Source organism: Peromyscus maniculatus, chromosome 7, assembly GCF_049852395.1.
Source record: "Peromyscus maniculatus bairdii isolate BWxNUB_F1_BW_parent chromosome 7, HU_Pman_BW_mat_3.1, whole genome shotgun sequence".
NCBI classification, from domain to species: Eukaryota; Metazoa; Chordata; class Mammalia; order Rodentia; family Cricetidae; genus Peromyscus; species Peromyscus maniculatus.
This window is the reverse complement of record NC_134858.1, coordinates 54,719,643-54,735,194: the sequence shown is the minus strand read 5'-3', so window position 1 is coordinate 54,735,194 and position 15,552 is coordinate 54,719,643. Positions and strand designations below refer to the sequence as shown.

Here is a 15,552-nt window from a genome sequence, read left to right as displayed (position 1 = left end):
ATGCTAGTGCAGCCAGCCCTTTCCTCACTCCCTGGACTTGCTAACTGCTGCAGGGAGGGGACCAACATAGTGCCACCCTTCCAGGCCCATGCTCTCAGCCCCATGACAGCTTGACCTTTGTGCAGTGTCCCCTGTGCACTGGGGTAGATAGGAAAATGTCAGCCATCGGCTTTTCTTTTGGAAATTAATTCTGAGCTGAGACTGAGTTAGCCAGGAAACTCGAGCCAGCTACATGCTCCAGAATGGCAAGACACCTCTCCAAGGAGGCAGGCCTCATCTCCGGAAGTCACAAGGCCCTGAGAGAAAAAGTAAGATGGAAGCTGGCGATGTAGCTCCATTGGTAGAATGCTTGGCTAGCATGCATGAGGCCCTGGATTCCATTCCAAGTGCTACATAAAAAAGAAAAGAAAAGAAAAGAAAAGAAAGAAAGAAAGAAAGAAAGAAAGAAAGAAAGAAAGAAAGAAAAGGAAAAAAGAGAAAAGGAAAAAAGAGAAAAGGAAAAGGAGGGAGGGAGGGAGGGAGGGAGGGAGGGAGGGAGGGAGGGAGGAAGGAAGGAAGGAAGGAAGGAAGGAAGGAAGGAAGGAAGGAAGGGACAGCCTGGAGGCAGAATGACAAGAGGTTCAAGGTCATTTTGGGCTAACAGCAGTTTGAGAGAGGGAGTAGGTGTAACTCAGGGGCTTCAAAGGCCAGGGCATCCATCAGCCCCGGGGGATTGCTGTAGGAGAAAAGCAAGAAGTTTCCATGCAGTGCCAGACACAGCCAGACATGGACTTAGGCCAAACAGGCATGGTGGCTCACTCCTGAAACCTCAGCTCTCTGGAGGGAGGCAAGGGGATCGCCATAAATTTGACGCCACCCTGGGCTATACAGTAAAAGTCCCAGGCCAGAGTGAGACTCATCTACACACTATAGAACGTAGAGAACAAGGAAAGACAGGTAGCCACTATAAAATAATGGGAAGCTAGCGTGTGGCTCAGGAACAGAGCATTTCCTGAGTCTGGGTCTGACCCCTAGAACCACTAAAAAGAAAAAGATGACCAGGAAAGAGGTGTTGTATAGAATCTCCTCAGCAATTGAAACATTCTATCCTCTAGAAAGCTCAAGCAGGAAGGTAAACAATCCAAAATAGCTTCAGGAAGTCCCTGAAACTGACTAGATTCATTAAGCCCCTCCCTGCCAGAGTAAACAATAAAAGTCAAGAGACAGCCTTTGCCCAAGGAAGCTGAGCTGAAAAGAAGCCTCTGAGACCAGACCAGATGCCTGGAAGTGATTTAGACAGTCACCTGGAAAGGACACTCTCCACCCTGTGGAGCTGCCTGCAGGCAGGTGCTCCAGTTTCCCAGCTTCATGAACTGTCACCCATGCTGGGGTGGGCTTTGGTGATGCAGCTGTCTGTGAGTCATTTCTGCACCTATATCCTTAATAAATCCCTAATAAAACTTACTGGTCCACCAAGGTAGGCTTTGGTGGTATCAGTCCTTTGTTCTGCCATGGGTTCCCTATCTGGGGTGAGTAGATGTGTGTGTCGCACCTTCCCTGAAGATGTTTCATCACACAACAGAGAACTAAGGCCGATTGTAGAGTACCCTCCACCCTTTCTCCACCATGGTTGGAACAGGCGCTCTAGGAGCTAGGAAATGGCAAGGAAGTTGAGCCTCTATGATACCTCGGGTCTTACCTGGTCCCCAGGTTAGGCAAGCCAATCAACTGGATGAAGTAGATCCCTATTTGACAAAAAAATACAAAGAAGAACACGAAGAAGCTGAAAGAGTTGTCAGACCTGTGGAGAGAGAGAGAAGTGAATCACAAGAGGGCTGGGGGCAGTGAGATGGCTCAGTGGAACCGTACTTGCTACCAAGCCTGACGCTCTGAGTTCAATCCTAGAGCCCAAAGGATAGATGGAAGGAGAGAACTGCCACAAGCTGCCCTTGACATACTTACGTGCACTGTGGCATGTATGTATATGTGAATGTATACACACATACTAAAACCAAAACCAAAACCACACAACCAAACAAATCGGCTGGAGAGATGGCTCAATAGTTTAGAGCACTGGTTGCTCTTCCAGAGGACCTGGGTTTACTTCCCAGGATCCACATGGGAACTGTCTCTAACTCCAGTCTCAAGGGATCCAACACCCTCTTCTGGCTCTGAGGACACTGCACACACATGGTACACAGACATTCACACATGAGTTCAATGCCCTAGACCACCTCCAACACACACACACACACACACACACACACACACACACACACACACACACCCTGTAGACTTTGTTGGAAGAAAATCTATCTGTGGCATAGCAAACTGGTTAAAACTCCTCAAGAATTAAGTACTTCCATCACTGTTATGTTTTGTTTTAGACACAGACAAGGGTCTCCTGAAGCCCAGGCTGGTCTGGTCTCTTAATTCCTTCTGTAACCTTGAACTTCTGACCCTCTAGCAAACCTCACTAGGCTGAGGTAAACAGCTCTTAATCTGTCTGCTCTGACTCAGTGAGAAAAGGAAAGCAATCTCCTCACCACGCTGTTCTGAGCTAGGGCTGTGACTGGGCCCCGGGCTTAGCTGTACCAGCTGCTCCTGGGATGCCAGCCACCCCCTCATCCCTTGTAGCAGCTCCACTCACCTGAAAGCCTTGTAGATTGGTCGGTACCAACAAAGGAAGGCACACGGGGTGAAGATCACAAACCAAAGGATGGAGAGACCAAAGGCTGTCCCGTTCGCCGCATTGCTTGTGAACCAGGCCAGGCATGCCAGCAGGTTCAGAAACAGAGTCACTGAATGCACTGGGAAGGGACAAGGAGACAGAGGTGGCTTGACCCAAGGTGGCTGGAGGACTGGCTGCCCACAGAGCAAGCCACTCCCTAGGAAAGGCCGGGTGTGAGGGAGGCTGCGAAAATAGTGGGGGACTTCAGTCTATACTCAGCTGCAGATCTACTATAGCTGCAGATCCTGGTTCTCTAGGACCTCACACCAGGGACCAAGCTTTCTTAGGAGGCGACAGGGAGACCTAGGTTTCAGGGATAGGCATGGTGAGGTGCAGACGCAGGGCTGATCCTTGGGGAATGAAATAACCCTTTCTCAAAGGCCCGCGATGGAGCTGCAGTCTTTTTCCTCACTGCTGGAACCTAGAGGCCTGTGGGAAGGGAGGCCTTCACCAAGTTGAGCCTCTCGGTACGGTGAGCTCTACAGAACAAGAAGTCTCTGGCTAGTCCACTCTCCCTTTCAAAGTGGTCTCGCTGGCCCTCGTGAGCAGGTTCCCAGACAGGACCTAAAGAACCTCCCCATGCCAGCCCAAATCCTGGGAAGGACAGTCTGTGAGAGGTCTTGACCCCAGGGAGCAAGGCCCGAAGTAAACACGGGGATCTCAAGACGCTGCCAGTGCCCCCCGGAACTCACACATCCAGAGGTAGTAAAGCATCTTGCATATCCGCTGGTAGTCGGCAGGGATCTCTGTGGAGAAGTCCTGATAGAAGCAGGGCTTGACGGGGCACCACGCGGGCAGGGGCGGCCAGTTGTTGTCCCTCACTGTGGAAAGGGATGCAGCCTCGTCAGGGGCCTGGAGGAGAGCACACACTGGCCCTCGTACAGGCAAAGCAGAGCTTACGGAGGTGCCCCCACAAGCGGGGTTCAGGAGTTCAGGGGGGTCCATGGAACATGAAGTGAGATCACAGAGGGACCCAGAGAAACAGCCACAAGTTTACTCCAAGAAAATTTAGAGAGACCTAAATGTCCTAAGTCAGTGTTTCTCAACCTTCCTAATGCTGCAACTCTTTAATACAGTTCCTCAGGTTGTGGTGACCCCAACCATAAATTTATTATATTTTATTTTTTATTTTATTTTATTTTTTTGTTTTGTTTTTTTCGAGACAGGGTTTCTCTGTGTAATTTTGATGCCTGTCCTGGATCTCGCTCTGTAGACCAGGCTGGCCTCGAATTCACAGAGATCCGCCTGGCTCTGCCTCCCACGTGCTGGGATTAAAGGTGTGTGCCACCGCTGCCCAGCAAGGGTTTTTTTTTTTTTTTTTTTTTTTAAAGATTTATTTATTTATTATGTGTACAGCATGTTTGTCTGCAGGCCAGAAGAGGGCGCCAGATCTCATTACAGATGGTTGTGAGCCACCATGTGGTTGCTGGGAATTGAACTCAGGACCTCTGGAAGAGCAGTCAGTGCTCTTAACCTCTGAGCCATCTCTCCAGCCCTTAATTTTTTTTTTTTTTTGTTTTTATAAAATTATTTTTTGTTGCTACTTTATAATTGTAATTTTGCTACTGTTATGAGTCATAATGTAAATATCTGTGTTTTCCGATGGTCTTAGGTGACCCCTGTTAAAGTCTTTTGACCCAAAGGGTCATGACCCACAGGTTTAGAACCACTGTCCTAAATGATGTGTTTGTTTCTTTTGAGACAGTGATGTAGCCTTGGCTCACCTCCAATGTAGACCAGGCTGGTCTCAACTCACAGAGATCTGCCTGCTTTTACCTCTTGAATGCTGGGATTAGAAGCGTAAGCTAGCACACGCCTTTTAAACTACTCTTACTAGGTATTTTGTTTATTAAGCAGGACAGCCAGGGTCGTCGTCATAAGCATTATAGGGTGACTATCCTCCAAGTCAAGCAGCTCCATCTTGGGGCGTTCAGCTTCACCCTCCAGCAAAAGGATTATCCCAGCTGGGCTTGTTGACCATTTACCTCCCCTCACGGAGAGCGGTGGCTCAGGAGACCCTCATCTGACGCTGTATGCAATTCTGCCTTCATTGCACATGGCCTCGGGGAGGGGCTACAATCTAGAGGGAAGGGAGCTGCCCCTACTCCCTACAGGGAAGTCTTCATCCCTGCTGGGTAAGGCGGTCCAGGGACAGCCTGTTGGAGGACACCCACACTCCTGTAAGCAACCCCTCACCTATGCTCTGTAAGGAAGCCCATAAACTCCTTGGTTCCACAGAGTGAACTTTGTCATGGGGACCTTGTTTATGTCTCCTTCTGGGAAAGAATTTTAGCAAAAAAATGGAACTCTGGGCCTAGGGAATCAAAGAATTTCAGAACTGGGAAGGAATGCAAAAATAACCCACATCTGTCAGGACTATTCTGCTGCTCTCCTGACTTCTGCCTTATTGCTTTCTACCCCAGAGCCAACACCCTCCCTCCCTTCCTTTTTTTGTGAATGCAGTCTTACTCTATTATAGCCTTGGCTGGCCTGGAACTTGGAGTGATTCTCCTGCCTCTGCCTCCCTCATGCTAGGGTTACAGCTATTGCCACTATGCTGAGCTCCTCATACCAGTACGCTTCCAAAATCGAAAGCTTTGCAAGATCCCCCATGAAGACAGATCAGAGTACCGACTGTGCCAGGTAGAGCAGGCTAGACCCCAACAGTCTCCTTTACCGTGTAAGTTCGCCGCGGTGTTCTGCAGCTCGCGCTCCTTGCGCTCCAGCTCAGCAGCTTTCCTGTCTAGTTCCTCCTGCTGCCGAAGCAGGCCGGCTTGGGCTGCAGCTGCAACAGCCTAGAGAGAAGAGGAGCGGGGAACGGCCGGAAATGAGAAAGGACCGGTGTCAGCCCAGGCGGGCCAGCAGAGGCGCTTCACCCAGGCAGGAAGAGCTAGCAGGTGGTTGCAGAGGCAGTCCTGCCCAATAAAGTGTCTTGGGTACTGCGGAATACCATGTAAGTGCCTAGGTGACCCACTACCCATATACCACCTTGGACTCCTCAGTCCTCTCCAAGACTCTCCACTTCCTCCCCCTCACCCATGGCTCGTCTAGTCCCCCATACGGAGTCCAGGCTAAACTGAACTGTACTGTCCTTTGGGTAACGGTAAAGGGGACAGACCCCACAAGAACTCAACCTGAAGCCAGAAACTGAGACCAGAAGCTGAAGGGAAGAACCCAAAGCTGGGTGCAAAGTGGACACAATGCTAAGTTGCCAGCAGAAGCTCAGAGGGAGGCTGGGAGGCTGGCCACGGGCACCAGAGCCTCAGGAACCCACACCGAAGCAGCCTCCCCCTACTCTGTCCAAGGAGCTGCCTCCCAGGCCCACCTGAACTACGTGTGGCCATGCTCTGGGGGCAGTCCATGATGTATGGCCCTTCTCGGCCTGACTTTCATGGCATGCAGGGGCCAAGCTTTATCACCTCTGCAAGCAGAGCAGAGCCTTCTAATGAGGCAGCTCAGGGACTCTCGGCTGAGTACAACTGGGCCCAGGGTCCGGCTCCTGTGGCTGCCACCACTGTCTGGCCCCAATCTCCTCCTGAAGAATGAGACTGTGGTCCTCTCTGAGGGAGCAGGCAGTACACTGGCCATCTCACAGGGTGACAACTAGGCATGCGTGTACGCACACCTTCGCCGAAGCAGTTCTCCAGAGAGCGAAGGCTGCCTCTGGGAGGCGGACTGCAGACATCTGGATGAGCTTGACCATACAGTGTCACACTGAGGGTGCTAGGCACATCTGCCTGCGCTGTCACCGCTGTCACTCCAACAGAAGCGGGGTCTCTGCACCCCATCACCCTGCACGCAGGGCTTGTCTCACTGCACAGGGTTCTAGGACCCAGCCTGCAGGCTCCAGGGGCCCAGCCCCCCCTCCTGCTCATCTACACTAGGCCTACCTTCGGAAGCTTTCGAATGTAGCTGTCCCTGGGGATACTATCTCCTCCTAGTAGCATCTGCCTCTCTGAGGGCTCACCCGCTGCCAGGAATCGGGAAGGCAGAAACTTGCTGGCCTGCCTAAGCAGGAGCTGCAACACACAACTCCACTGTGGGCCATGCTCACCAGGGCAGTGAGAAGCCTGGGGTGGGGGTGGGGGTGAGGGTGGGGAGGTGACCGAGGTCAGCGTCAGGCACAAGCAGACAAGGTTTACCAGACTCAGTGAGAAGACAAAGGCAAACAGAAGGCAGGAACAGGTGAGGTTGAAAAAGAGAGGGGCCAGGTGACAGAGCATTTGGAAGGCCCTGGTTTGATTCCCACTACCACAAACTAAAAAAAAAAAAAAAAAAAAAAAAAAAAAAAAGAGGCAGATCCTGGGTCCTAAGGAGGACCTGCAGTGTGAGTAGGTGCTTACTTCAGGGGTGGGGAGTGGGAGGGGCGAGGCCAATAGTTGGCTCCAAAGAAATTCACGAGCCGCCCCAGGGATGAAGGCCCTTTGCCTGCCCCCATCCCTATGGTTTCAACTATGGACCTGGGTGATCCCACTTACACAGGAGAGACCAAAGGACTCTCGACCTGTACCTGGGGCGTTGGCTGTGCTGGCTCCACTGAGGGCTGGAGAACTGCCGGCTGGGAGGGCCCAGGAAGCTGTGTGACAGGAACCGTTGTTGCTGCATTTGTCTGTGGGGGGCAAAGGAGGGAAATGCGTGGGTTGTTCTACTATGGCAGACCACAGTGAGGGACCTCATCTGGGCTCTCTCCTGCAGGGTTTTGGCCAACGAGGCTTAGGCTTAGGGAACAGTGACCTCTAACCCACACCCCCTAACCCGTACTCTTGGCCTTGCTAGATACAAGGCTTTCCAACATTGCCCTGTCCCACCTTCTAAGAGAGGCCCACGTCAAGGAACCGATAGGAGAACTTCAGTGACTTCTGGTGATGTCTCCATTCTTACCCTACCCCAAGTCCATTCAGACTGTCCCTCTGAGGATATGAACTTCCCCAAAGCCGTTCTTTCTCTGCCAGGCCCCTTGCCCCAGACACCTTGGCACCTCCTCCCACTAACCTAGCACACATGCCACCACCTCTCAGAAGACCGCACAACTCAGAGAAAAAGCACAGCCACTGACCTCTGAGAAGGGATTGAATTCAGCCAGGCCACCCTGGGGAGCACTGGTCAGCTGGGTCACAGAGGGGTCCTGGGAAGGAGAAAAAGAGGCATTGATATTGACAAGCAGAAACATCCCCGACCAGGAGCCAGCAATCCCGTGTCCCAAGTATGCAAGGCTCTGGACTGTTCTGCAACAAGTCTCTTCATCCGAATCCCTTTCCCTTTTCTGGAAACAATCGGCCCCACGTAGGCGTTCTCAGTGCCCAGATCCAGAGGGGTCACAGCACTTAGCCCGGGTAGTTTTTTCACTTTGGTGGGGAAGGGATAAAGTGTGTGGCGAGGGAGAGACCTTCCTGTACTGTTTTATTTATTTATTAATTTAAATTTATTTGATTTTATTTTATGTGCATTGGTGTGCAGTTGTTGGATCCCCTGGAACTGTACTTACAGACAGCTGTGAGCTGCTATGTGGGTGCTGGGAATTGAACCCAGGTCCTCTAGAAGAGCAAACGGTACTCGTAATAGTTGAGCCATCTATCCAGCCCACTTTACTTAATTTTTTATTCTTTTTTCTGGTGCTGAAGATAGAACCCAGGGCCTTGTGCTTATGAGACAAGAGCTCAACCACCAAACTAAATACCCAACCCTGTTTTTTCTTAGTCCACAGAAAGCATTTTATTCCTCTTGCTTTTTGGAGGCTAGCTGAAGGTTCTGGGATGGAAACATGCTACTGGCTGCCAGCACTGACTGCTAATCAGGCACACTTGCTAGGAGGGAAAAGGTCTCAGATGAAAGGCCAGGAAAGTGTTTTCTTTTCTTTTTCATCCTTTAAAAAAAAAAAAAAAAAGCCAGGCGGTGGTGGCGCACGCCTTTAATCCCAGCACTCGGGAGGCAGAGGCAGGTGGATCTCTATGAGTTCCAGGCCAGCCTGGGCTACCAAGTGAATTCCAGGAAAGGCGCAAAGCTACACAGAGAAACCCTGTCTCGAAAAACAAAAACAAAAACAAAAAACAAACAAAAAAAAAATCTGCTGGGCGGCGGTGGTGCACGCCTTTAATCCTGGCACTCCGGAGGCAGAGCCAGATGGATCTCTGTGAGTTCGAGGCCAGCCGGGTCTACAGAGTGAGATCCAGGACAGGCCCCAAAACTACACAGAGAAACCCTGTCTCAAAAAAAATAAAATAAAATCCTATACCAGGTATGGTGACGCACACCTTTAGTCCCGGCACTCAGGAGGCAAAGGCAAGCGGACCTCTGAATTCAAGGCCAGTCTGGTCTAGAAAGAGAGTGCCAGGACAGCCAGGCTACACAGAGAAACCCTGCCCCCGCCCCCAACCCCCAAAAAAAGGAAGAAGAAGAAGAAAGAAGAGAAAAGAAAACAAAATTCCTTATAGCTCAGTGTGGTAGCGTATGTCTGTGATCTCAGCACTCTGGAGGCTGAGGCAGGAGGATAAGAATCCAAAGAGTTCTAGGCCAGCCTGGGCTTACATAGTGAGTTCCACACTGGGCAGGGCTATAGAATGAGAAAATGAAATCTTGTCTCAAAAAAACAGAAATGGAAGTCATCATCAGAACACAGTGTGTCCTGTGTGTCCATCCTCTTGGTCCGCCCTCCTCTGTGCTTATGTGACCCTTTGGTGGCAAGGGCAGTTTGTGTTCATCCTTCCTCTCCAAGGCAGGCACCCCGACCCCTATCCTGGCCATGGGTATGGATGGGGTTCAGGTCTTGCTCCACAGCCATGCAGGAACTCTGGGAAGAACAGTTAGGAGAGGCCAGAGTGTCACTGGCTGGGGTCTACAGTTCCTGCTCAGACCTGCACCTCTTTGTGTTGTTTTTCAAGACAGGAGTTTCATATACCTCAGGTCAGCCTCAAATTGTAAAGACCAGGATGGCCTTGATCTCCTGATCCTAATGATTGCATCTCCCAAATGCTGGGATTACAGGTATGTACCCCCACCCCTTGCTCTACAGACCCAATTCTTAAACACAGTGTCTGTCACAGACACTGAGAGCAAGCCCCTCAGTTCATAGGTTTGGAAAAGACACTGGTCATGGTGGTGTCGGGAGCTGGCTTCCTATTCTGAAACTGAACAGAGCTAAGTATAGTACCGAAATGTTCTCTGGCTTTTCTATACGGTGGTTCTATCTTCCCCGGAACCACCAGCTCCTAGGGTAAAGCTGTGCCTGACCACCCGCAGTGCCACACCCTGAGTGGAGCACCAGCTAGAAATCACTGGCTCTCTAGACAGCCTCATCTTAGGGATCCTGCACCTCCTTCCAACATCCTCCACCAGACTGCGTCCTGTCTGTTGGGTACCCACCTCTGCTCTGGTGGAGAAAGTGACCAAGTGAGGGTCTGTCTGGTGGTTACCAAAAGACATGGGAATTGGTCCTGAGGTTATTCCCACTCTCCTCTCAGAACCAGCTGGCCTGCAGGGAGGCTCTGGCTCAGGGTCTGCCCCCCTTTCAAAGCCAGCAGATACCTGCCAGTGCAAGCAAGCCCGAGTCACTGAAACCAGACCCACCAGCCAAGGGACTGGCTACTGCAGTCTGTCACCACACGACATAGGAACCAAGCGGCAGCTCAGGTAGCAGTTTCAGGAGCTGGCGCATACACACCTGGCTAAGGTGTGCATGTTTAATAGGCAGCTTGAAGCTCAAGACAAGGTTCCATTTCTATCACAGTAACAGTCGGGTAGCAGATCCTTGAGGTAGGATGGAGAGGAGAGAAGTGTGACTACCCTGTCCAAACTGGTTCTCCCCTCCCCTTCTTTTTCTAATGTCTGCACAGTGGCCCTGGGCCCTAACCAGGCTCCTCCTAACTGGCCTGCCCCACCAGTGAGCTGAGAGTGCTCTGCGGCTGGGGGATCTAGGTCTGGTCCGTCCTTCAGGCTCCTTGGGGTTTGGTGAGGGGCCTGTGGCAGAGCAGCATCACAGGAAAGGTTGGGGATCAAATGCCACACTGTAGCGCTTCTTTGTCCCCAAAGCACAGCCTCAGGCTAAGGGACCGGCAGCACAACAGTGGCCTAAGGACTTGGAGGCATCTTGCCGGGGACTAGATGAGCCTAAAATACTGTGACATATGGGTACTTCTCCTATAAGGAAACCTGGGCTCTCCCTGGAAGCTGTGGGCAGCTTCAAGAGAGGCTGAGGTTAGCTGAGGACAGGGAGGGAGTAAGGACCAAGAGAGGGTGACATTTTCTGAGTGTCTAGTACGTGCCAGGCTCACCACATAATGACGTTACTGTGACTTCTATTCACCTAGAATTGGTCACTGTGCCACATCACCAGAAGGTTCTATCAGCCTTTCTCACCTTGTTTTTAGTTCTGTTATTTATTTTTGAGAAACTTACTCCATATTGCCTTACAGAATCCACCATTTACAGACCCCTCAACCCCACCCTGAGACAAGAGTCCCTCTGTGTAGCTCAGGCTGTCCTGGACCTCAGTACTGCTTACTAGACTGGCTGTGAACACAAACCTTCCTCTACGGCCTCTCCAGAGCAGGGATTACAGGTGTGTGCAACCCCACCCAGCTCTAGGGTGACTCAGCCTCTCTCCTTTGTGTCGATGCTGATGGGAGACAAGATGGCTCAGTGGGCAAAGGCGACTGTCACCAAGCCTGAGTTGGACCCTTGAAACCTACATGGTAGAAGGAGAGAACGAACTCTCTGCAAGTTGTCCTCTGACCCCCACACATGCAGATACACACACGTGAAAGGAGGAGGAAGAGAAGCAGGGAAGAAGGGAAGAAGGGACAAAATATAAAAAAGATACTCTGGTCAGCTTTGTGTTTTACGGCTCTACGAAAAAAGGCAACCACAAACTTCCTCCCTTAGCCTTCCCCACAGCCACGTGAGAGACAAGCACTCCCGATGTAGACAGGAAAGTCCAAGCTCAGGCTGGAGATGGCTCAGAGGTTGGGAGCACTTGATGCTCTTCCAGAGGACCCACATTCGATTCCCAGCACTCACATGGTGGCTCACAGCCATCTGTAACTCTGGTTCCAGAGGATTAGATGCCATATACACATGGTGCATGGGCAGGCATACACACAGGCAAAACACCCATGTACGTTTAAAAAAAACAAATCTCAGAGCAGTGTCTGAGCTCGACTCTGAGTCCAGGTCTGACTCTAGGACAGGACAGTAACCCTGAGGCTGCAATGTTTCAGGACAAATAGAAGATTATCCTTTACTGTGTGGCTAAAGAAAACGACCCCTAGCCCCAAAAGGCACGTGCAAGGGCTTCCTTACTGAACTTCAAAGGGCTGGATGTTGGGAATACCTTTAGTAAGGAACAGGTAGAGTCTTTTCATGTAAGGATAACTCCCGATGAGGACCATGAGCTTCCACTCCAAGTCACAGAAATGAAGTTACCAGCATCATCTTTTCCCACTCATGGGGCACCCATTGCTTTTAAGTGGGTCAAGCAGTTATTTCAAAGGATGGTGAGGTCCAAGTTCCACCTACAAAGAAGAAGTAGCCTAAAAGCCCCTCAGCTGCTCAGACTGGAACAATGCCTTTTACTGAATTGGTAAGAGAGGGAGAAAAGCTCCTAAGGTTAATTCTTTACGTTCAGTCAACAGCCACAGTGTGAGGAACACGCTAAGAGAAGCAGGACACAGCTCCTTCCCTCTTTAAGTTCACAGTCTGGTGGACTAGTAACTGAGACAAGCAGACACATGCCAAGAGTGTGCTGGGGTGAGGTACAGAGTGATTGACAGGAGAGAAGGGAGACGCCTCAGAGGCCTGGGAGGAAGGTGGGTGGGAGAGTTAGCTTTAATTGTGAATTTGCTTCAACCTTATAATCACCTGGGAAGAGAGTCTCAATTAGATTGTCCACACTGGGTTGGTTTGTGGGTTTGTGTCTGTGGGAAGGTTATCTGAAGTTAATTGATATGGGAAGCCCCAAACAACTGTGGGTGGCTCCATTCCCTAGGGTGCCGGGGGAGGGAGGGGGTCCTGAACTATGTAAGAGTGGTGAAATCCAGCTGAGCACAAGCGAGCGAGCATTTATGCATCTCTTCGCTCTTAGCTACAGAAGTGAAGCCTAGCTGTTTGAAGTTCCTGTGTTAACTTCCCCATAATGTTGGACTGTGACGTGCAATTAAAAGTTGAAATAAACCCCATTCTCTCCTAAGCTGCTCTTTGCCAGGGTATTTTTATCACAACAACAGAAATGAAACTGGAGTGGTGGGGTTCCCAAAAGAAAGGAGGGGGTAAGCAAAGGCCCAGGGCAGCAGCAGCAGATAAATGAGTATTTCCATGCAGGTAGGGGTGAGGGCCCTGGGAGAAGCATGGCCGGGCTGGGGCTTACAAGGGCCCCTTTTCCTGGTTTGGAGGGAAATCTCTTTTCGTGTGTTTCATATTTCCTGATTAGCTCTGAGCCCCATTGACTTCTCTGCTTTCCCGTTACATTCCGTCCTCAAGCTCCCGGTGTGGGACTGTCGCAGACTCCAAAGAGGCGTCCTAAACACCTCGGTCTGGCATGGCAGTGTGCACCTGTAATCCTGGCATCATGAGGCTGGCAGGAGCAATACTGTAAGCCACCCTGGGCTACCTACATGGTGAGATTTAAGCCAGTCTAGGCTACACAGCAAGACCCTGTCTCAAAACAACAAAACAAAATATCCTGAAGTCATACAAAAAGGTTTCATTGTGTAGGTGCCAAGTTAGTTTTGTTGGGCTGGCAGGAAAACACACCAAAAGAACAATGCAACAAGATGGTGGGAAGTGTGGGTGACCTCTCTTCTGTCTTCCAATTTCATATACTGTGATAATGACACTTTCACCTTAAAACACAAGGGCTAGAGGAGGGACGTGATGCCAAAAGTGAGGGACACAGCTCCCATCTGTAAAAAAGTGAGGGACGCAGCTCCCATCTGTAAAAAAGTGAGGGACGCAGCTCCCATCTGTAAAAAAGTGAGGGACGCAGCTCCCATCTGTAAAAAAGTGAGGGACGCAGCTCCCATCTGTAAAAAAGTGAGGGACGCAGCTCCCATCTGTAGAACACCTTGCTTGGTGAGCACGAAACCCTCGTTTGCTCTCCAGCATGGCATAAACTGGGCAGGATGGTCACATCTGTAATCTCACACTCTAGTGGAAGCAGGATGGTCAGAAGTTCAAGGTACACACCATTAGTCCTAGATGGCGCTCTAGGAACATGAGGCCAGCCTGGTTCATACAGTGAGTTCTAGGCCAGCCAAGATCACAATGAGACCCTGTCTCAAAAAGTAAACACACACAGGCCCATCATGGTGTCACGTGCCTGTAATCCCAGCACTTGGGAGACTGAAGCAGGGGGATTTGCCTTGAATTTGGGGCCAGCTTTGGCTACATGATGGTAACCAAACCCTATCTCAAAGAAGGGGGTGGGGGAATCGAGCATTTGAGAACCTGTCTGAACGGCAAGGCATACTCTGGGACTTCTTCCCTGCTACTGGTAGTGATGTCCAGAGTAGTTCAGCCAAGCACACAAGAACTCATTGGCCTGTGTCTGAGGGCCTTTTAGGTCCTGAAACACCCGCTCTTGGCGTGGTCTAGCTTTAAATTGTGCTACCTGCTTCCTCCTCCCACTTCCTGTCCGTTCCCTACACACACCAATCCATGAGATGCTGAGGTGGGACCCCAAGAAAAGGCCTTGTTCTGACCCCCGAAGGAAACAGTGCAGAGCATCAAACCCGATCAACGCTGAGCCCAGGAAGAGGAAAAGCAGCAGTGTCTCATGGGACTCAAGAAAGGCATTCCTTAACTGGCATCAGACCACCTAAGCTTGAAGAAGAACATGCTTGTGTTCTGCGAAGGAGAAGGCCGGATCTAGGTATTTTGCTTGGTTAGTTTTCTTTTTTAGAGATGAGGTCTCACTGTTTTTTTGGTTTTTTTTTGAGCTGAGGGTCGAACCCAGGGCCTTTCTACCACTGAGCTAAATCCCCAACCCGACAAGGTCTCACTGTGCAGCTCTGCTGGCCTCCAAATCACAGGATTTGCCTGCCTCTGCCTTTTGACTGCTGGGATTAAAGGTGTATGCCATGACATCTGGCTTAGTTTTCAGTTTTGCATTGTTTACTCATTAATTTGTTCTCTCCTCTCTCTCTCTCTCTCTCTCTCTCTCTCTCTCTCTCTCTCTCTCTCTCCCCACCCCCTTTTCCTTCTTTCTAGTTTGAGGATGACTCTAGTCTTCTGATTCTCCTGCCTCTACTGCCCAAGTGTTAAATTATAAGCTTGTGCTACCACACCCAGCCTGGAAGGTCATGGAGGCTTAGAGGTGAAAGGGTAAAGAGAGAACAGCCAGGAGATTCAGGAAACCAGCCTGACAAGGGGAAGGCCAGACTGGAGGAGTTAGGACTTGACCTCAGTGACAGGGGGACACAGCCACAGGAGTCTGAGCAGGGTATATATACCATGACCATTCTAGTCATCGTGAGGGGCATGCAGTGTTCAGGAAGGACAATGTCAGGTCATGACGGCTGGCATGAATGGGTTAAATTAAGGGGCAGCAGCTTGGGAAGGAGAAGTCAGGGACCCTAGAGACCTGGGGTGGGGTAGATGTCATAGGCTCAGCAATTCAATCCAGTAGTTAAAATGGAAAGGTTACCAGGAGACGCTTTTCTCAGACTGTGTGGGAAGGGAGAGGACCTCTGCAGATTCTGGACCACACTGGGAGGTGTCTGTGGAGTAGATCTGGCTGGCATGTCTAGAAAGGTGTGGATGGAAGCTGGAAACGCTTGTCAGAGCTTAGGAGTCAGCTGAGGACTAGAGCTACAGAGCTAGGATCTTTGTGAGGATGCTATTCTGAGGCTACT

The 15,552-nt window shown here is 50.7% G+C and overlaps 1 protein-coding gene across 2 annotated transcripts in view; it reads right to left on the bottom strand.

The window, feature by feature from the left end:
* Scamp2 (secretory carrier membrane protein 2) overlaps nt 1–15,552 on the bottom strand; it is a 28,828-nt gene that overhangs the window by 4,492 nt on the left and 8,784 nt on the right. The window contains exons 2-8 of one of the 2 annotated variants that reach the window (XM_006971531.4): nt 7,767–7,835; nt 7,221–7,319; nt 6,601–6,729; nt 5,388–5,505; nt 3,403–3,531; nt 2,630–2,789; nt 1,679–1,780 (exon numbers count right to left, since the gene is read on the bottom strand). In XM_006971531.4, coding sequence (XP_006971593.1) covers nt 1,679–1,780; nt 2,630–2,789; nt 3,403–3,531; nt 5,388–5,505; nt 6,601–6,729; nt 7,221–7,319; nt 7,767–7,835 — 806 coding nt within the window. The remainder of the gene's footprint in view (nt 1–1,678; nt 1,781–2,629; nt 2,790–3,402; nt 3,532–5,387; nt 5,506–6,600; nt 6,730–7,220; nt 7,320–7,766; nt 7,836–15,552) is intronic. The other variant, XM_006971532.4, reaches the window with a different exon arrangement.